The sequence below is a fragment of the Sminthopsis crassicaudata genome, chromosome 1 (genome assembly GCF_048593235.1).
Source record: "Sminthopsis crassicaudata isolate SCR6 chromosome 1, ASM4859323v1, whole genome shotgun sequence".
NCBI lineage: Eukaryota > Metazoa > Chordata > Mammalia > Dasyuromorphia > Dasyuridae > Sminthopsis > Sminthopsis crassicaudata.
In genome coordinates, this window is record NC_133617.1 from 68,902,716 (window position 1) to 68,923,659 (window position 20,944).

At 39.9% G+C, this 20,944-nt stretch overlaps 1 protein-coding gene across 1 annotated transcript in view; it reads right to left on the minus strand.

Annotated features, from left to right (window-relative positions):
- ADGRE1 (adhesion G protein-coupled receptor E1) overlaps positions 1–20,944 on the minus strand; it is a 39,070-nt gene that overhangs the window by 15,832 nt on the left and 2,294 nt on the right. Inside the window, exons 2-9 of the mRNA XM_074309993.1 lie at positions 20,432–20,476; positions 18,793–18,960; positions 13,870–14,025; positions 9,245–9,391; positions 6,574–6,662; positions 4,949–5,038; positions 3,518–3,695; positions 2,334–2,459 (exon numbers count right to left, since the gene is read on the minus strand). Coding sequence (XP_074166094.1) covers positions 2,334–2,459; positions 3,518–3,695; positions 4,949–5,038; positions 6,574–6,662; positions 9,245–9,391; positions 13,870–14,025; positions 18,793–18,960; positions 20,432–20,476 — 999 coding nt within the window. The remainder of the gene's footprint in view (positions 1–2,333; positions 2,460–3,517; positions 3,696–4,948; positions 5,039–6,573; positions 6,663–9,244; positions 9,392–13,869; positions 14,026–18,792; positions 18,961–20,431; positions 20,477–20,944) is intronic.

Here is a 20,944-nt window from a genome sequence, read left to right on the forward strand (position 1 = left end):
GGTAGCTAGACATCCCAGTGTATAGAATGCTAGTCCTGGAGTCAGGTAGACTCATCTTTGTTAGTTCAAACAGGTCTTCAGAGACTTGCTGGCTGTGTAACCCTGAACAAGTCACTTTACTTCATTTGCTTCAACTTCGTCATTTGTAAAAATGTATGAGAAGGAAATGGAAACCACTGTAGTATCTTTGCCAAGAAAACCCCAATAGAGTGAAGGAGAATCAGATACCACCAAAACAACTCTACAAAATGAAGAACAATAAGTTCTTGATTCCAGGCCCAGCACTCTAGGTACTATGTCATCATTTAGTTGCCTCAAAAGCTGTATTAGAAAAAGTTTCTCACCAAAGGTGTTACCTGAGCTGACCTGTGAAGAAAGGGGCAAAGGTAAGAATGGAGCACATTCCAGGCACGTGGAGGCAAGAGATGCCAATTTCAAGAAACAGAAAACATGGCCAGTTTAGGAATGGTCCTTCCTTACATACTGGGGGAGAAGGCTTTTTGTTATAAACTGAAATAATGTGTTGAAATAAAATTAATATAATACCAATTAAAATATTATTTTATAATTTATTAAATTGTGCCATTCATTAAATATTAATCAATGGAATAGAAATATTAAAATATTTTATCTAATATTTTATCTGCAATTGTAATACTCTGTTGATAAAGTGCATGAATAAAATTTTGTTTTAAAATAAATGAAATACTCTCCTCACTCTTTAGTCCCACTGCTTCTCTTACTACTAATGTATCATCCTGGTGTGATGATACTTACCTTCCTTTTCTATTTATAAGCAGATTCTGACAACCTTTTAGAAAAGCAGCTATGACCACCTTTACTAACTGCCATCAGAATACCTCATGGGAGTTTAGGTCCTTAGTCATTATAGTGGCTACACTGGATTAGACATTTATATTTGCATATTTAGTTGTACCTTCAACCAGGCTGTGTCTCAGCTTTTCTGTGATTCATCCTAGCCATTAAGACCACCACTGGAGGGCCAAGTGCATATAAATCCTCCTGGATTCCATCAGTCTGTGAGACCAGAGACACTATGTCTATATTAGGAGGGGCTGATCTGTCTAGAGAAGGTGGTAGAGTGGAAAGAGTACCAACTCTGGGGTCCAGAGCAGGTATTTATTCAGCCACTTAATCAGCCTGTAACTTGGAGGCAGTTAGATCTTTATCTTACATGTGAGCATAATAGCGTTTACTAACTGCTTCTTGGCATTGTTGTGAAGTTCAAATGGAACAATACAGGTTATGTCCATTCTGTTATGAATGCTAGAAATTGCAGCTAGGATGATCAGGTATCAGATTATGGTTTCCAGAGCTTAAATCTATACTTGATATTTTAAAAAAAATAGTATTTAATAGAAAGAAAATGGCTTGAGATTCAATAGAACTAGATTTGCCCTAAATTTTTTGAGCTGTATGATTCTTTGAAGACCACATGTCCCTTAGTCAGAAGCAGTGTGGCAGAATGGATAGAACAGAGGATTTAAAGGCAAGAAGATCAGATCTGTATTTCTGATTAAGTCACTGCTAAATGTAGGACCCTAGACAACTCTTCTCTAAGCCTGTTTCCTTGTCTGTATATAATGGATTTGGGTGGGGGTTGGCCAAGAAGAGCTAAATTCTTAGAATAGATTGAGTGTCCTTTGCTTGCTCCTAATTTAGTTCACATGGTCACTGGCAGACCTGAAGTGAGGAAGACTCATTCCCCTAAGTGAAAATCTAGCCTCAGATACTTACTAGCTATGAGACTCTGGGCAAGTAACTTAATACTGTCTCAGTTTTCTCAACTTTAAAATGAGTTTGAAAAGGAAATGGCAAACCTCTACAGTATCTCTGCCAAGAAAACCCCAAATAATGTCATGAAGAGTTGGATATGATTGAACAACAAAAGACTTGTCCCTCATTGTGGCTCCTTGTGACTTGTCCCAACCCTGTGGCCAATCTACATGGCTACTAAGAATTCTCTAAGGCTTGATCCTTATTGAACAATCATCTTGCATACAAAATACCAATAATATTTACAATTCCTACTTTGCTGGGTTGTTATACTGATCAAATAACTAATATAAGATACTTAGAAAAATTTTTGTTATCTCCACAAAGGCCAGTTATTAGTAGCACTTTTACTGCCAAAACATCACTGAAGGAAAGGAATAAATTGTGACTATAGACCTAGTTTTCTGGTGTGAGCACCTTATCAGACCCACAGTAAGGACACTAAAATGGACCTCTTTCTGCCTTGCAGTTACATCATCCTCTTTCCTTCCATCTATCTCAAACCCTCTCCTAGAGTCCCCAAAGTATGGACCCACCTGACAATGTGCCCGAGGATATAGATTCATTGATGGTACTGCACTCAATCTTCATGGAATCACCTTTGGCTGACAAGACTAAGTTTTCTGCCAGGCAGTCATCTTGGATAACTTTGCTTTCAATCTCTAGAAAGAGAGGGAAGAGCTCATCTTGGAGAACATCTCCCAGCAACACAATAACCTGGAATGCTCTAAAGAATTCAGTTTCATTCCAAGAAAAAGCAAGACTATGTGTCATGAGAAGAGCACAGGATTTGGAATCAGAAGAACCTGAGTTTCAATCCTAGCTTTGCTATTTACTGTGTGACCTAGGGAAAGCCATTCATCTGTTTGTGACTCAGTTTCCTCTTCTATAAAATGAGGGAATTAGATAAGATGACCACTAAAGGTCCTCACAGCTCTAAAGCTTAGGAGTTTATGACTCAAATTTTCAATAAAAGGAAGTAGAGGGTCAGGTGATATCTGAGAATGGATTCCAGAGGATTTTGATTTTGAATTCAAGGGAAGAGTCACAGACAGCAGAGAAATGAAGGCAGAGGCTGGAGGAAGGAGGCTACAGAAAACTCTTCAACCTAAGGGATAGAACTGGGAGGAGGCAAATTAGGGGGAAGAAGCTGGAGCTAAGTCAAGACCACTGCAAGTAGAGAGAGGCAAGGCCTACTTGCCAGTTTGTCTCAAATACATAAATTTTAAAACCCAAAGGCAACAGCTTGGAGCAGAGGCAGGGGGGAAATCACTTTCTGGGAGCTCTCTGCTGTGACTACAAGTTTCTGGCTTAGTCAGATCCAGAGTGTTGGGAGTCACAGAATCCTGGAAATGGAAATACCATTTCCTTCATAAAGTCTTCCCTGATCAGATCCCTCTAGTCAGTAATAACTTTTCCCTCTCCAGACTTCAAATAACACTTGATTTTGTATCTTTTTGATGTCCTTCTCATATTATTTTGTGTCATGGTTTATCTAGATTTATGTCCCATTCACTATTGAATTTGACAAGAGCAGAAGCCCTGTTTTATATAAACTTTGTATTTTCTTCAGTCTAGCATAGTGCTCTGCATGTAGTGTGTTGAAAGGCTATAGGAAGCAAAGAGGAAGGAAGAACTAAAGAAAGGATGGAAGAGAGAGAGGGAGGGAGGAAGAAAGAAAGGAAATGAGTTTCAGCTTGTCAATGGTAGTGATTCCTACCTAGATATTCATTTGTCACTGTCTGACTGGTGTTCCCAGAAAGACTTTCAAAAGCTGCCAATGTGGCTCTCTCCACACTGTCCAGAAAATACATTGCTAGGGTTGAGGTCTCTTTCTGACTCAAGTTGTGCCATGTGGATTTCTCTTTGAGGACAGTTGCCAACTTCTCAGCAGCTTTCTGTCAAAAGAAAAGACTTTTCTCAGTACATACTTATTGATTTTTATGTAATGAGAGACTCAAGTGTGCACAAGAGTCCACTCAGCACCATCTAAAGTTGACCACAGAATAAAGTAACAAACTTTCCTTCTGATTTCTTCTGCCGGTATTGTCATCCCAAAAGTCAATCCAGATCAACTTTCTATCCAATCTCTTACCTCTTTGGAAGAGAAAAGAATGGGGAATGGACCAAATTCCCTTCATAACTCTGAAATAAAGTCCCAGAGCCATATCCCCTAACCCACCTCCATCTTGTTCACCTTAAGCTCACAAATAAAATCATGGTTTAAGCCAAATGCTTGACCCAGGCATGGAAATGTAAATGATGTAGTGAGCACTTGAGGGTTTCCACTCCTCAAGAGGTACCAACAAGGGCAAGCAATTTGAAATATACCCTGAAAATTCAAGGATTAATGTAATGACCAAGCTTGGAGACCCAGAGAAGATATTGCAGAGGTGGGGGACTATGGCTGTGGAATATACTGTCAGATAGGGTTGATGATGAATTTCTCCCCTCACCCTTTTCTTTTTCATTCTCTTTTACAAGGGATTATTCCTCAGACAGCAGAAGAAGGAAGGATATATTTGAAAATGAAAGCAATGCAAAAACAAAAGAATTATATAATTGTTTAAGCAATAATGGAGAACAACTCAGTTGGGAGGGGAGGGAGAGTGAAATCCACTATAAGTACTTAGGGACTAGGATCTTAGTGTTGGAAAAGATTTCAGTGGTCACCTAGTTCAACCCATGGTTTGGGGATCACATAGTCTTTTTCCTTCCTTCCACACTTGCCTTTTCTAGGATGAAAAAATCCTGCTTAAGGAATGAAGGAGACAGGGCGACACACCTAAAAAGGAAGCAAGGTGGGAGAAGGAAGTCTTAGGCACTTGACTTGATTAGGGAAGGATCTGGATGAGACAGATTATGGATGTCTCTGTGGAATGAAGGGTACAAGCTGCAGCCCATGGTCCCTATGCCTTTTGGTCCCTACAATTCCTTTTCCTCTACTTCTCTGGCATCTTCCCAGAGTATTTCACCTCACCTACTACACTGTTGAAGTAGGGTACTCATTAAATTTTTGCACTCTCTTAATTTCTGTCCCTGGTTCAAAGTACTTATTGCCCCACCTTAGTTTCAACTCTGGTCAGCTTTTATTAAGCTTCTTTGTCCATGTCTCAATGAACTCCCATGACTCCTCTAACTCAACTCTTACCTCTAAGGACACCGTGGTGGTCTTATTCTCACAAGTGTCTTCCAGAACATTGAAGATGGAGTCCAGTAGCATGCAGAAGGAAGTCTGTGTCTAAAGGAGGAAAAAATAAGCTTATGTTAAATTAGAGGTCCCAGAACTTTGGAACCTTGAGTTCAACCAACCAATCTATAGACAGCATGATGTAATGAGAAGAGCCCTGGATTTGGAGGCAGAGGTCTTGGATTCAAGCTGCCTTTCCTTAGAATTGCCCTTGAGAGCTAGAGATCATCTCACTAAGATGATGAGACTTTGGAGAGAGATGGCAGAAGAGAAAATGTCACATAAAGAAGCCAAAGCTCACTGTCTGATGAAAGCTGGATCTTTGCTATATAGCAAACATGTAAAACTCTCCAAACCAGCAAAATTGTAAGTAGGACCCTAAGAGGGACAACTTGTGCAAATCATAAGCAACTCCATAAGCTTCCCTGAGGAAGTTACACAGTTACTTTTGCAATGGTGGTCATCATCTTCCCCAAGAGCTGCCACGGATCCATGGTCCTTAAAACTGACCCATCACATTACTAGGAAGCCCAAACAACTGTCTTGTATTCCCCCTTCCATCACACTGCTATTGCAGTCTCTCTGAGATTACCTCCCTTTATTCTGTACATGTCTCGTAGAGAACATAGTTGTTTTTCTCATTGCCTCTCCATTGGGATGTAAACTTCTTGAGGGCAAGACCGAAATTTTTTGCCTTTCTTTATATCTTAGAGTCTAGCACAGCATGTGGCACATAATAAGTGACCAATTAAGTGACCAATAGATGACTTAGCTTAGAGTCTAACAACCATAGGCTTTCAGGGCCTATTTGATCCAAGAATAGCCACAGGAATAAGAAAGGTTTCAGGAGATGTCAAGGATGAAAATGTTGTTGAGCATGTGGCCAGTCCCTCAATATATTTTGTGCCTAATCCTTAGGCAGCTTCTGGCACCATCACTAACAAGGGTTACCCAGAAACAACAACCTAAAAGCATCCTGGGAAACTAGCCAAGCCTCCATATTCCCTACAGGGGGATTTCTTTGCCATGATGACATCTTCCCCAGGTCTTTTGCTTGCCTTCATTCTAAAACTCTTACTTTAACCACTATAATGCAATGTCCCAAGTTAAACACTATTCTCCTTTTTATCTACTGACTAAGAGTGGTAGAAAACCGGGTACTGAACTCAGGGCTTTTGGCAGCAGATGGCTCAGGAGGTAGAGCACTGAGCTCTGTCTGAGAGTCAGGAAGAACCAAGTTCAAATCCAACCTCAGACACTAGCTGGCAAGTCACTTAGCTATTTGCTTTGATCCATTGAAACAAGAAAGGACAATCCACTCCAAGATCTGCCAAGATTCTGTACTGGGATGTTCTGATCCATCGGGTCACAAAGAGTGAAGCAAGACTTTACCTAGAACTGAACACCTAGAACTGCCTCTCTGCCCCATAGCTCTATTGTCCACTTTCAGAGAAAACCTTCATTTAGGGCCAAGCCCTGCTTTCTCCTTCCCTCCACACCTAAGGGGTTTTTGCTTCTGACCACAGTAATTCATTCAAAGGAAATATAAGATTTCTAAATCACGTTTTAAGAAAACCATCACTTACATATTCTGGGAGCCCAGGGAGAGTTGAATTTCTGTGGCAATGCTGCACCTGTTCGTCATGCAAGTCTTCTTTGCACTTGACAAGAATCCCTAGGAGACCCCAAATAAGTATGTTTATGTTTCAGCAAGGTGAGGCTTAATTAAAAGTCCCAAAGCATCAGTCAGGCCAAGGTACAGGGGAAGTGAGGGTGGCCATGAAGTTTGGGTAGGCAAGGAGGGGAAAGAGAGGAATTGTATGCATCTCTCCATGTGGTTAGATACCTCATTGTCTCAGGAGAGGACCTGGTCCTCTTTTGCAATGGTGGTCGTCTCAGCCAACCTATCAAGTCTGTGTTCTAGACTGCTATTGGGGAAAGAATGCTAAAGTTAAATCCTAGAGGGTTGCTTGGCTCACTTTCATTTCTGTAAATATCTAGGGTCCCTGCGCCATGTACCCTCTGGAACGCCCCTCCCCACTCCCCACTTTTCATCTTCTTTTTTTGTATAATGTCTTCCCTGATTAGATTGTAAGCTCCTTGAAGGCAGGGACCCTCTCTTTTTTAGTTGTATCCCCAGTGCTTAACACATAGTAGGTGCTTAGTAAATGTTTATTGACTGTTGATGTTGAATAATGCTTTTTCTATCTACTTCATTTGGTCATTTTAATTAAAGAACTTTGCAAACCCAGAGTTACTGTATACATGGGAACTGTTAGTATTATTCTTTTACTTGATAGCCAGAAAAGTCTTTTTTGAAATAGATTTGGTTATACGATTCCCACTCCCTCCTCAGAAACCTTCAGTGATTCCCTATTTATTCCAGGATGCAATAAAATATAAAGTCTGCAGCCTGATGTTTAATGACCCACAATCTGGGCCATACTTTCGTAATATTTTTTTAAAATAGTTACTCCTCTTCACTCTCTATTTATTAGTGGACAAATTGGATTATTAGCTTTTTTGGGAACTCATTATTCCATATCCCCTATCTATACTGTCTCTCATACATTAAACAGATTCTCTCAACACCTTCACCTCTCAGGATCCTTTTTTTCCTTCAAGACTTAGGACTTCTCAGATTACTTTACACCTATTCTGCATAAATGTTGTATGTACCTAGTTATTTACATATAGTCTAACCGGGAATATTAGATTGTAAGTCCTTGAGGACAGGGAATTTTTTTCCCCCTTTCTATCCTCAACATTTATCACAGTGTCTGACACATAGTAGTTGCCTAATAAATGCTAATTAACTTAGGAGAAATCTAACTTCAAACTTCTAGAAATAGGGAACTGAGTGCATAGAGAGGAAAAATGAGAGAACAAACAAATAACTAAAAACACAATAGTTCAGATGAATCTGAGGTTAGGATCCCCTTCCTCTTTGGAAGTATTTGCTTATAGTAATCCTTCCCTATTCTGTTCAAATGACTTCATTTGAAAGTCATTTTAATTAAAGAACTTTGCTTCTAGAATCAGAGCAAGCTCTCCCTCCTTGAGGTCCCTTATTCTAGGATGCTTTCCCTGTTCACACCATCTCAAAGAATATTTCTCTCCTTTCAGCTCCTTCCTCACTTTCTGTTCAGATCACTAATTCAGATTAATTGCCGTAGCTTTTTTCAGATCCACAGAAATCTACATAGAGAAGTAAGCCCTAGCTATGGCTTACCTCCTGTTCTGCCCAAAGATGAAAAAATCAGTTTCCCTTTGAATATGGATTAGAGCTTTCCAGAACTAAAATATTGTTTATCCAGATTTATCCCTGCAACTTGGGCTCCCCTGGGATCTCTATGGCCAAGAATTGGCATCCCTATGAGTCAATAAGACAGCACTCTTATACCAAGAAATACTCATCAGCCTTTTCTTGAAGACCTATAGTTAGGGAGAACCCCACCCTGGAATAGCTTAATATCCTTTTTGCAGCTTCCGTCTCCTCTTCTGCCCTCCAGGATCAATTAGAAAAAGTCTAACACTTCTTCTACATCAGAGACCTTCAAGTACTTGAAGACATCTATCATGTCATATTGAGAGTTCCATGGCTCAGTGGATAGAGTGCTGGGCCTGGAATCAGGAAGCTCTGCCCTCAAATCTGACCTCAAATACTTATTGACTATGTGACCCTAGGCAAATTTTTGTTTCTCAGTTTCCTCAATTGTGAAATGAGCTAGAGAAATAAAAGGGAAGTTATTCTAGTTTCTTTATCAAGAAAACTGCAAGAAGGGTCACAAACAGTTAGACATGACTGAATAACAGTATAATCTTAGAGATTTGCTTAAAGCACTAAGATTTTAAATGAATTTGTCCATGGTCACACTAGATCAGGCAGTATGGATAGAGGGGTGACTTGAAATTAAGGCTATTTGGCCCTGAGTCTGGCTTTCTGTCCACTCTGCTTTGCCCTCTCTATTTTATCCATGCTCTTCCCAAAATGGCATACCCAGAACAGAAGAGATGCTCACTTGCTGCAGCCCAGCCCCTGGACAAAGCCCCCAGGGCATTCTCTACTTCTGGCCGTCCACAAGTGGATGGATAAGATACCTTTTACCTCATCAAAGTATCACCTTCTTTTATGGACTACAACCATAGTTTTCCTTTCTACTTCATCACTCCTGGCTAAAGAGTCCTCAGGGTCCAAATTCCCTGCTCCACTTTGCTAAATATTGCAGACAGATTCACAGGAATGCCTTTACTCACTTTTGCACTGTGTTCCTTGGCCTTGGAAGTTCACTTCCGAAATGCTGGACTTATAGCCAAGGTTGCAGGTGCAGGAATAGTTTCCTAGTGTGTTGGTACAAGTAGCGTGTGCTGGACAAGCTGTGACATCCATACATTCATCCACATCTGGGGATTGAAGAAGAAAATGCCATCATTCCACAAACTGACCATTGCAACCAAATGCCCTTGGAACCCCAAAGCGAGACAATCTCCATGTACCCCTGAGTCACCCATACTGCCTCCCCAAAGGCTAAATCGTGGAAGATGTTCTACTTGTGTACTTGTTCCTGTGTGGGATAGGAGCATCCATAAAAACAATCAGAGACTCTCAGAGTAAGAAAAAGCAAAAAGGGGTTTATTATGATCTCGTAAGAAAGAGCATCTCTTATATGACAATGTGTTTGTCCGTAAAAGAGAGCAAAGCATAACTTTGAAACAAGATTAAAGAGCCTAAGCGCAGAAGTTCCTGAAGCCCCTCTCACCCCCCCGGCTGGCCTTTTCTCCCAATGTTTGAGGGAGTCTGGACTTATATTCTAATTATGGAAATCTAACCCAGAAACAAAAGAATACAAGTCAATGATAAAAAATTCTTAATTTAAGTTTCCCTAAAGAACTGATATGCAAGCACATATAGAATTCTTTCTCAAGCCCTAGGTTTTATAGGTCACATAATTAAATCTTCAGGGAGATGTGGGGTCAATCCCAGTTGATGCACACTGTGAGAGGGCTTTGAGCAACTACTTTTGTTTCTCAGGCCCCCAGATAAGAGGTGTACAAATCACAGCCCGGAATGTCTTTGGGAAAACAGAATAGATTAAAAAATACAATAAGATATAAATAACAGTACATATGTAAATAAACTTAACATGCAGCTGCTGGGATTCTCACACATGGCTTAATGACTCTCATTTCTATCAGACTTATATACCACTGCTCTGAACTGGTAAATTGCCACACAAGAACCAATTTACATTGGTTAAAGGAGTTCCTCCAGTGAGAACAATTTTCTATACCAATGAATTCATGAGAAAGATTTTTTTTTTTATGTTTAACGTTAAATATCTAACAAAAAGGAAGAGAATCTGAATCTGGGCTTTACTTGACAGGATACTTGCTCTAACAATAATTAGTGATTGCTCCATAGTCGTTAGAAAATTGCCTACATTGTACACTCAGGGTTCACCCAGCTAATGTGTAGCAGAAGCATTACATCATACTGCCTCTCAAAAAGCATTTCTTTTTTTAATGTCAATTTTAAATAATAGTCTATTCTTGGATCACTGTATTGCTGAGAAGAGCTAAGTCAATCTTAGTTGAACATAGCACAGTGTTGTTATGACTGTGTACAGTGTTCTCTTGGTTCTGCTCATTTCACTTTGCATTAATTTATGTAAGTTTTTCCAGTTTTTTATGAAAGTAGCCTGTAAAAAACAAAATATCTTACCAAGAACTCCACTGACACACTGATGAATGTAGGAAAGATTTATTTTACATTTTTGCAAAAATGGTTGCCTAGATTAGTAGACACATGTTTGAAACTCCAAAAGCAGTATTTTATTTCTTTTTCTGAAGCACAAGTCCCTCCCCTGATTCCCCATTAATTGGATGTTACAGGAGTTACACATGAATTTCTACCCTTCATTAAATAGCCACTCCCTGCCCCAAAGGAGTTTATATTCTAGAAGGGGAAGATAACAGGAGAAAGGCTAGGAGCAAAAAAACAAAACATCATTTTCACATCTCAGGCCACCTGATTACAAAAATCAGCTCCTGCCACCAACAAGTTTAATATTCTTTTGGGGGAAGATAGCCTCCACCCTTGATTATTCGTGATTGTCCTTGTGGGTTTCAGTTTTTCATAACTGTTTCCCTCTTTTTTCTTTTTTAATTATTTGGTTTCCACATCCTTCTCTAATCCCTCAAATTTGGATAATACTTTTTACATCCCACTTCATAAAAGCCTATTAACCCCTGCACAGATCTTCTTTTCCAGCCAATAACTAGTCCAGAGTCATTCTATTTTCCCATGCCATTTTGCTGGTGACATTTAACTACTCTGATATTTTCTTCATTGCCTCTCTGGTATAATTTACCCAATAATATTTATCCACCAGAGTAGGAATGACCCAAATCCCAAACTAATTAAACATCTAGCCTTGAATTACTATCCTTGACCGAATTCTTCCTGATTCAGTCTTACTTTCTTCATCAAAAATCAAGGATAAAAGTGATGTAAATTGTGTCCCCTTTAACCTTTAGGGGGCCCCCTAAAACTGCTTTTTTCTTTAATCTGAGGGGGAAGAGTGATTCAGGGTCTCAAGCTCTCCCCTGGGAAAAGCACACCTTTTCTAGACAACACCTTTAAGTTAAGTGGTCTCATTCAATTGGAGATCTTAGCCAGGAGCATAATCACCACCCTCTATTAAATTGGAGATTAGTTCCTTGAATAGCTCCCAACTCATGGGCCTGGGAAAACCCTAAAAAAAGCCTCAGAAAGCTAATAAAAGGCAATTCTGAACCCCGAATCTTTGCAGAAGTCCTAATAGGATCTTGCCCACTACTGAAAATATTTTCTTCTCCGTGTTATAGTCCTGACAGGACCTTGCTCAGTAAGAAGACTGTCTTCCCAGCAAGCTGGCTTCTTAGTACAAATAAACCGATTCTTTGCCACAAACCTCATGCTGCATTTATTGGGGTTTGCTAATTCTCTTGCAAAGCCTGCCACTGGCCAAGGGGATCCCATTATTATTAGGGGATCTCTTACCCTCTATTCTCGCACCTCATCAAAAGGAACAGCCAATTGGATGGGTGTACAGGTGCCCACTCAGTTCCCAGACAAAGCAGGTTTGAGAGTGCTGCTTCCTTAATACCCAAGGTTTGCACGGGGTATGCTCATCCCCGAGAAATTGCCAGAGGTACTCTCAGTTACATTCCAGATTCAGGTACATGCCAGTACAGTTCCCAGATTTTGGAATCTTTCACCCTGCCATGAGAGACAAACTTGTTTGCTCTCCAGAGCTAAGGGGCTTTTATAGCCTGGTTGACTCCCTCATCGAAAGGAAAAGTAGAACAATGCAATGCAATTCTCCGCAGAAATGATGTTTTGGGAACAGAAGGATCCTGCACTTGAATTCACTCTCATGTTTTTCCATACCCAAAGGGAATGGTACTATTTGTGACATAAATTGTGATCTTTTGGGGGGCCCAGATGTAAACTGTACCCCCTTAGGGAACTCCCAGACCCTGGGAGAAACTTGCAAACTCCCAGTGAAGTGGTTTCATTCAATTGAAGATCTTGATCAATCATCCTCTATTGAATTACCACAAACAGCTCTCAGCAGTTCAAAGTCCCAGTTAAGTAATCTTATTCAATTTTAAATTAAATTGAATTGAAAATCAGTCTCTCAGGAGTTGGCCCCCATCTCTGGGCCAAAGATCAAAAGCAAGCCCTAATATATCTAAGGACTACATGCCTCAATGTCTTTGCAGACATCTTAACAGACTTTGCCCACTGATGAAGATATTGTCTTCTCATTGTTAACCTTTGCTATCTTCCTAACAAGACCCTTTGCCCACTAACAAGTCTGTTTTCCTAGCAAGCTGGTTTCTCAGTGCCAATAAATTCCTTTTTGTCACATGGATTTCGGGTTTGCAAATTCTTTTGCATAGGACCTGTGCCTCCAACTAGAGGGGATCTCCACTCCAATTCTTGCACCTCATCATTTGGTTCTCTGACCTTATCATTTGCACCTCATCATCTGGTCATGGGGCAACCTGTAGCACAGACAGAGAAATTGCTTATTGTTCAGACTCTTTGCAGAGTACTCTATTAATTCTGCCCAGATATTGGCGTCTACCTGTTTGGGACAGTGACCTTTACCCAAATTAAAAATCAGAGACTCTCCAGATTAAAAAAAATAAATAAAAGCAAAAAGGGATTTATTATGGTCTTGCAAGAAAGAGCAACTCCTAACAGATAAGGTGTCAGTAAAGGAGTGCAAAATACAAACAGTAAAACAAGATTTATAGATCAAAACCCTCCTTTGACCTCCACCAACCTTTTCTCCCATTTGCTGGGAAAACCCAGGCTTATACTCTAAACATGGAAGTCTATCCCAGAAACAAAAGAATATTAGTAGATAACAAATTCTTAATTTAAATTTCCCTAGAGAACTCCTTATATAAGCAGATATTCTCAGATGAGAAAATTCTGTTACCTGAATTCCTAAAGCCATCATCTCCTTTAAAACAAGTACTTAAATGTTAATTAAAAGGTGGGAGGAAATAGGAGGGGAAATGTTCATCCAAGACAATCAAACACCTACAGCTTTCTGGCTATAGCTCAACTTCTTATTGTAAAGTTTAAGTCACAATTATGGAATAGTTAAGGGTTAGGGGAGGGGAAGGGAGCGGAGGGGAGGGGAAAAGAGGGGAAAGGAGAAGAGAGGAGAAGAGAGTCCCCAGAGGTGATTCCAACACTGCAGGTATAGTCATAACTCCTGGGCTATTCCAATAGGTATAATTCTAGGGAGCAGGCTATTTCAGGGCCAATTAAGACAATCCTAGACACCAGATCAAATCATCAGTGACCCCATGAGTATTACCTATACATTGGAAAGGCCCTGTCTTTCCAGGGATCCAAGAGTTTCCACTGGGAGAAGAGAATCCAGACAAACAGCTGCATTTGTATCTTCCAATGGTGTTGGTGCATTTGGTATAGGGACCACAACGATGGGGGCTCTCAGAACATTCATCCACATCTAGATAGAAGGTAAATTTGGTCAAAAGAGTTCCCCACACTAAGGCTGCCAAGATTAGTTATTATTGTGAATGGGAATTGAAAGATTTTTTTGTTCAATTATTTCAGTCATATTTAATTGTTCATGATCTCATTTGGGTTTTTCTTGACAAAGATACTAGAGTGGTTTACCATTTCCTTCTCCAGGTTGTTTTGTAATGCCAAAGAAACTGAGGCAAGATAGAGATTAGAGAGTTTTTTTTAATATTTTATTCATTGGAGAGTTTAATTGACTGGACAGGACTCTCGTCTCAAAGTATCTAGTGATGAATGGGGGAATGAAAAACCCTTTTATAGCTTTTCAGACAAAGAAAAGAAGAAGAGCGGGAAAAATTAGAACCATTTGGTTTTGTCAGGATGGGGGGAGGCTATAAATTCTTACTAAAAGCCAGAGTCAGGAAATTTGAATAAACAGAAGTAAAGATGTCAGTGAAGTATCTGAGATAGTCTTATCTTTTGGAATATTTTAAAGGGGCAGTGTCATAAATTCTTGAGGGCAGAAGGAGCTAGGAGTCAGGAAGTCTGATCTGCTCCTCATCTCCCATTGACAATTTATAACCTTAGAGCAAATGGTCCTCAGTCTTAATGAACCAGGGGGGGTTTACAACTTAAGGTACTGAGGCAGAACAGTTAAGGAAACTGAGATAGAACAATTCAGGGAAACTCAGTCAGTACAATAAGGGAAACTAATGCAGGGAAACTGAGGTAGAACAGCTCAAGGAGGCTGTGGCATAACAGTTTTACAGATGCAGAAACTGAGGCAAACAGGGGGGAAGTGACTTGCCCAGCTAGTGAGTGTCTGAGGCCAGATTTGAACTCAAGAAAATGAGTCTTCTTGCTTCCATCCTGGTACTCTATCCAGTGTGCTCACTATGAAAGCATTTACAGAAAAGTTAGTATTGGTGACTCTCCTTTATGGAGCTGAGAAGGAAACCCAGAACATGTCAAGATCTCTAAGTTAGAAGAGACTTCAAAGGCTCCCTAATGCAAACCAGACCAAAACAGGAATCCCTTTCATAATATTTCCAACAAGTGGTCATCCAGATGCTTTTGAGAGAGCTTAGGTGATGGGGAAATCAGTGACTCCTGTGCTAACACATTCATTTCTGGAGAGCCAAATTATAAGGAGGTTTTTTTCTTAAGTAAATCTGTGCCTTTTAAGACTTCAGCAAATTAACAGGTCATAAAGGCAAGTTATGAAGAAGTAAAACTGCCTCCTACTTAAACTATATTTAAAGTTGACTAAAGAGTTAGGCTCTTTGTGGTGTAAGTCATTTCTATACATTTTAGAGGATGTGAAGATTTTGAGGAACTTTTTTTTTTTTTGATGGAGAGGAAGAGAGAAAGAGAGAGAGACAGACACAGAGAGATAGAGAGACAGAGACAGACAGAGACAGAAAGACAGAGACACAGAGAGAGAACGAGAAAAGAGAGAAAGAGGAAAGAGAGAGAAAGACAGAGAGACAGAGAGAGAGAGAGAGAAAGAGAGAGAGAGAGAGAGAGAGAGAGAGAGAGAGAGAGAGAGAGAGAGAGGGAGAGAGAGACAGAGACAGACAGAGACAGAAAGACAGAGACACAGAGAGAGAGAAAGAAAGGGAGAGAGAGACAGAGACAGACAGAGACAGAAAGACAGAGACACAGAGAGAGAACGAGAGAAGAGAGAAAAGAGAGAAAGAGGAGAGAGAAAGACAGAGAGACACAGAGAGAGAGAGAGAGAGAGACAGACAGAGACAGAGACAGACAGAGACAGAAAGACAGAGACACAGAGAGAGAATGAGAGAAGAGAGAAAAGAGAGAAAGAGGAGAGAGAGAGAGAGAGAGAGAGAGAGAGAGAGAGAGAGAGAGAGAGGGGGGGGGGGGAGACAGAGACAGAGACAGAGGAGACAGAGACAGAAAGACAGAGACACAGAGAGAGAACGAGAGAAGAGAGAAAAGAGAGAAAGAGAGGGAGAGACAGACAGAGACAGAGACAGAAAAAAAACTCAGACAGAGACACAGAGAAAGAGACAGAGAAAGATTTGCCTCAAGGACATAGCTCATCCTTGTACCTTTTCCGAAATCCTTCTTTTGTATACACTAATAGGAAAACCTTGAAGTTGTTAATTGCTTGTTTTGTTTTTTAAAACACTGAATCTTAGAGAAATTAGTGATTATCAGACAAATGGTTATTGCCTGGTTATGGTCTAGCCTGCAGATATGAAGATTGGGGAAAGGTTCTGGGTGACTACCCCAAATTAGGGGGAGCTCCATCACCAAGTCCTAAAGCAGGAGGAGTTGTCAAGAGAAAAGATTAAACTTCAGTTCTCCCATGTCCTACCTAGTAAGTGGTAGTTGGTTAGTCACTGTCCTTTATCTTAAAAGGACCCAAATAATATCACTATAGTGGAGTCCAAGTATAGCGTGTCCAATTGTGACTGATCAGACCAATGAGAGCTTGAAAGGCTCTGGCACACATTGAGCACAGATAGTGCACAGGAACATTTGCAGTGGAGATGTCTCTAAATTTGCACAGCTCACTTTCCTTTCAAGCTATTGCAAATCAGTTTTGCCCACAGAATAGGTGGCCAATCCATCAGGATTGAGATCTCTGCTGTAGTGGTTGAATACTTGTCAGTTTAATTGAAAAAGGACCTTAATATCTGGTACCTTAACTACCAAGTAATCTTCATATATATAAATGATAACCCTCAGAATCCAGGTTTAAATGGGCTTTTGTCTATTTTTGGGCTAAAGGACTTTCTAGAAGAACAGAGCAGAGCCCCAGTCAAGGATCAGAGCTGGGTTTGGGTTCATAAAGGAACAAACTCAGAGAGTCCATTGGAGACACTATAACATATAAAGAGCAAATCCATCTGAAACCATATAATACAGACATGGGGGGTCCCTGCAGTTGTGAGTTGTCTTGGCCACATATGTTACATAAAGGTATACGTCCTACCACTGCACTTCAAGATCACACTCTCTATCCCCATGGACATGGCATGTATTTATGAGAGAATGTTTTTCAAGTTTTTGAAAGGGGAGGATGTTTTGTAACTACTAACTGCTATGCCATTTAAGCAAATGGATTTACTAAGAGCTAAATCAATCAGTTGCTTCTGTTTCTTCAGCTGAAAAATGAGCTGGAGAAGAAAATGGCAAACCATTACAATGTCTTTGCCAAGAAAACCTCAAATGGGGTCACCAATAGTCAGACATGACTGCAGACAACCAAAGAAGTTCAGTCTACTAGTTGATTGTTCAGTCTGATGGCAGTGGAGTTTTGTTTTTTAATATTACAGAATTGAATTTAAAAAAATAAAAGAATTAATGTCCATCTCCAAATTCAGCTTACTTCAGCTTGTCTCTGTCTCTCAAGATGTTCATTTGCTATGAAGGTCCATAACTTTCCTACTTCTATTCCCCAAATAATACAAAACGACTGCCAGTCATAGAAAGATGCACAATGTGTAAAAAGATATGAGCTAATTGTGGTGCAATAAAGGATGTTATTATTACTATATTATATTATTATAAACGTTCAAATGCTTCGTGAGTATATAAAAAACTAAAGTTAAAAAAAAGTGAAGGAATTCTCTAATGCACTGAGTGACTCCACTATAAAAATTCATGGAATGGCATCCATAAGAGTCATGTGGGATGGGAAGGCAAGAAAGGAATGTGAGTCATACTGCCAGCAGAAGTAATGGGTGGGGAGAGAATCTAACCAGTCATCTAAATAGATCCATGTTCACTTCCAAACTTTATTTTATTAAAACTAGATTTGCATTTTACAGGAATTCCCTCCAGTCATAGCTACCTTGGCACTCCCTTACTTGATCTTTCCTATTCCTCATTCACTTTTGCAGGAGCATGTATAGTTTCCTGGAGTATTGATACAGATAGAATATTGTGGGCATGCTGTGGAATCTGCACACTCATCTTGATCTGAAATGTGGAGAGAATGATTGCACAGGATCATGGCTAGGATAGGAGTAATACAGTATAATCTCAGTCAGTTAATAAATATTTATTGAATGCCTATTATGTGTCAGGCACTGTACTCAACACCATGTATACAAAGAGAGGAAAAAGATACTGTCTTCCTGTAAGGAGTTCACAGTCGAATCAGATAGACAACATGCAAAACAAATATGTTCAAACCAGTTATATACAGGATAAATAGGAAATAATTCAAAGAAGGAAATTGCTAGTTTTTAGGAGAATTGGGGAAGGTTTACTGTAGAAGGTGAGATTTTATCTGGGAGTTGAGGGAAGCTAGAGAAGTGAGGGGGCAGAGAGAGGAGGAGAAAGAGCATTCCAGGCATGGGAGCTAATCCACTATTAAAATATTAAAAACCTAATCTCTGTCTTGCCTCACATTCTCCAGCATCACACCTGGACAAGAATTTTAATCTTTTTTTTAGCCTCAGTTTCCTCACGTGTAAAATGGAGACATAAGAGCACTTACCTCTGAGGGTTATTATAAGAATCAAATGAGATGGTATTTATAAAGTTCTTTGCAAATCTTAAGTGCTATATATGTTCTTATTATTCCTTTACAATTGCTTTGAAATTAATACTACCATATCTCCAACGAGGCTGAAACCCTTTACAGAAGGAAAATTCTCTCTCATACTTATAGTCTATGTAGTCTCTATCTAACCTATATAGGTTACCCATGAGTCTTCACCCACTCCCACCTATCCCCCATCCCCCCACCTCCATTCTTAATTTCAATATCTCTCACCTTCACATTTCTCATTTGGGTCAGTGAAGAAATAATCTCCAGAGGCCAGGGTAAATCCAGGGTTACAGGAACAGTAGTAATCCCCCTTTCCTATACCTATGCATCTTGAATTATTAGGGCAGTCCATGGGGTTCAGGCAGTTGATGGACGATGGAAAAAATGGAGGATCTAGATCCAGGGAAACCGTGAGACACTAAGGTGCAGGTAGGTTACATGAGGATCTCCAAATTGAATTGTGGTAATAATAGATCACATATCACAAATCCACTGCTTGGAATACATCCATCCCCTCCTTATCTTTGCTTAGAATAATCAGGGTCCTTTAAGATTGGGCACAGAGAGTCCTTATTCTGAAAAGTTCTAGCTGATCCTTCCCATTGTCAATGTCCTCCCCCCTTCAAATTCACTTGCATTTACTTCACAAAAGCACAGGATTTCAGAACCAGAAAGGCCATCAATAGCCTTGAAGAACCTGAAGAAGAAACCCTTCTAATCCCTACCTCTTTTTTTTTTTTTTAATTGGAAACCTTCCCCAGGAGCTGGTCATATTTTTGGGCTGCTCCCTGTGCCAGGTGTTCTCTGATCCCTTCTTAAAGGGTACATAGTGTTGAGGGCGGTAGCCCCTTTGGTATTCTTTGTTTGATCTCCAACTTCCTTTGGGACTTGGATCTTTGATACAAGATCTGGTCAAACTAGTTTGGGCTATCTGAGCTGGCCAGGGTTTTACAGCCCCCATTCTAATCTGCTCAGATAGACCAAATGGCATCAGGAAATTCCTTTTGGGAAGAGACTTCTATTTGTCCCCAAAAGATAACAAGAGAGTCCTTATCTTAATTTACATCACTCTCAGGAACCTCCCTACATCACTGCATAAAAAGAGAGAACGGGAATCTTCTCTTTGCAAATGGCCTTGTACCATGCAGCCATTTTGCCCACCGGCTCTCCAGTGTTTCCATTCTAATCAATAAAGACTATGTTTCCATACAGCACTAAGTAGCAAATTCCTTTGCTGCCAAACCCGCCATTGGTTACTTTGGGGAAGGAAGGAGAGAGAGAGAACAGGAACTGATTCATCTCTGTTTAAACCACAATTTACTCATCATTTACTCCTCAATTTAATACTCATCAATAGGACCAGGTTGGTTCCCCATTATCCTCCTTCCTTGAAGCTTTTTTTGCAGATAACTGGCTACTGGTTTAAATAAGAAACAAGATATGCTCTCACTGTCTTCTTCACTCTAATTATGTTGATTTGACTTTATTCCCTCATCCTTCCCAAGAGCAACTCTGGCAGCTACATGCTTGTGGTGGTTACAGCATGTCCTTGCTTTGTGGGCCTGATACTTTATTTCTACTGCCTTTTCTTTTCTTTTCTTTTTTCTTTCTTTGTTTTTTTTTTTTTTTTGCTAGATGTCTTCAATATCTGAACCTGAGATGAATCTTTTATATATAGACTATTTCATGGAGAGCTTGAAAATGTCTCACTCCACTCCACTGATCAGAAGAGTGGAGGATATCTGGCTATCAAAGTCCTGGGAAGCCATTCAGTACCAATGAACTTCCTAGAGATTAATGCCTTTGTTTACACTCCCCAGCCCTACCTATTCCTCCTAATTCCTTTTTGAAGGAAGCAATTTACCTTCATAGGTCTGTGTCCTTGCCCTGGAAGTGAGACAGACTAAACCTAGAAGAAGATAGAAAAATTATATTCCGACAGCCATCATCTCATCAACAATCACTTATTAAGTACCTTTTGTATGCCGCATACTGTTCTATTATCATCACAATAAAAAGTCCTTCCTCCATGTGAGATCTCAAATGCCCAGGAGTATGCATGTCTAGGCTGTCATTTCATTGATTTATTCATTCCACAAACATTGATGATATAACTACAATGTTCAGAAACATGAAGTTCAATAAGTACATTGAGAGAAGGGAGCTGGATTTGGGTGGGAAAGGTAGGAAAACAGTAGGATCCAGTCAATCAGCAAGAATTCATATTAAGGATATAAATAAATGGAATCATATAAATCCTATCAGGAGCTTATATTATGAGCAAAATACATCTGATTTGAGGCTATCCTATATTACCCAAGAAATCACAGAATTAGGATTTAGACACAGAGAGACCTCAAAGATGATAAATTTCCCT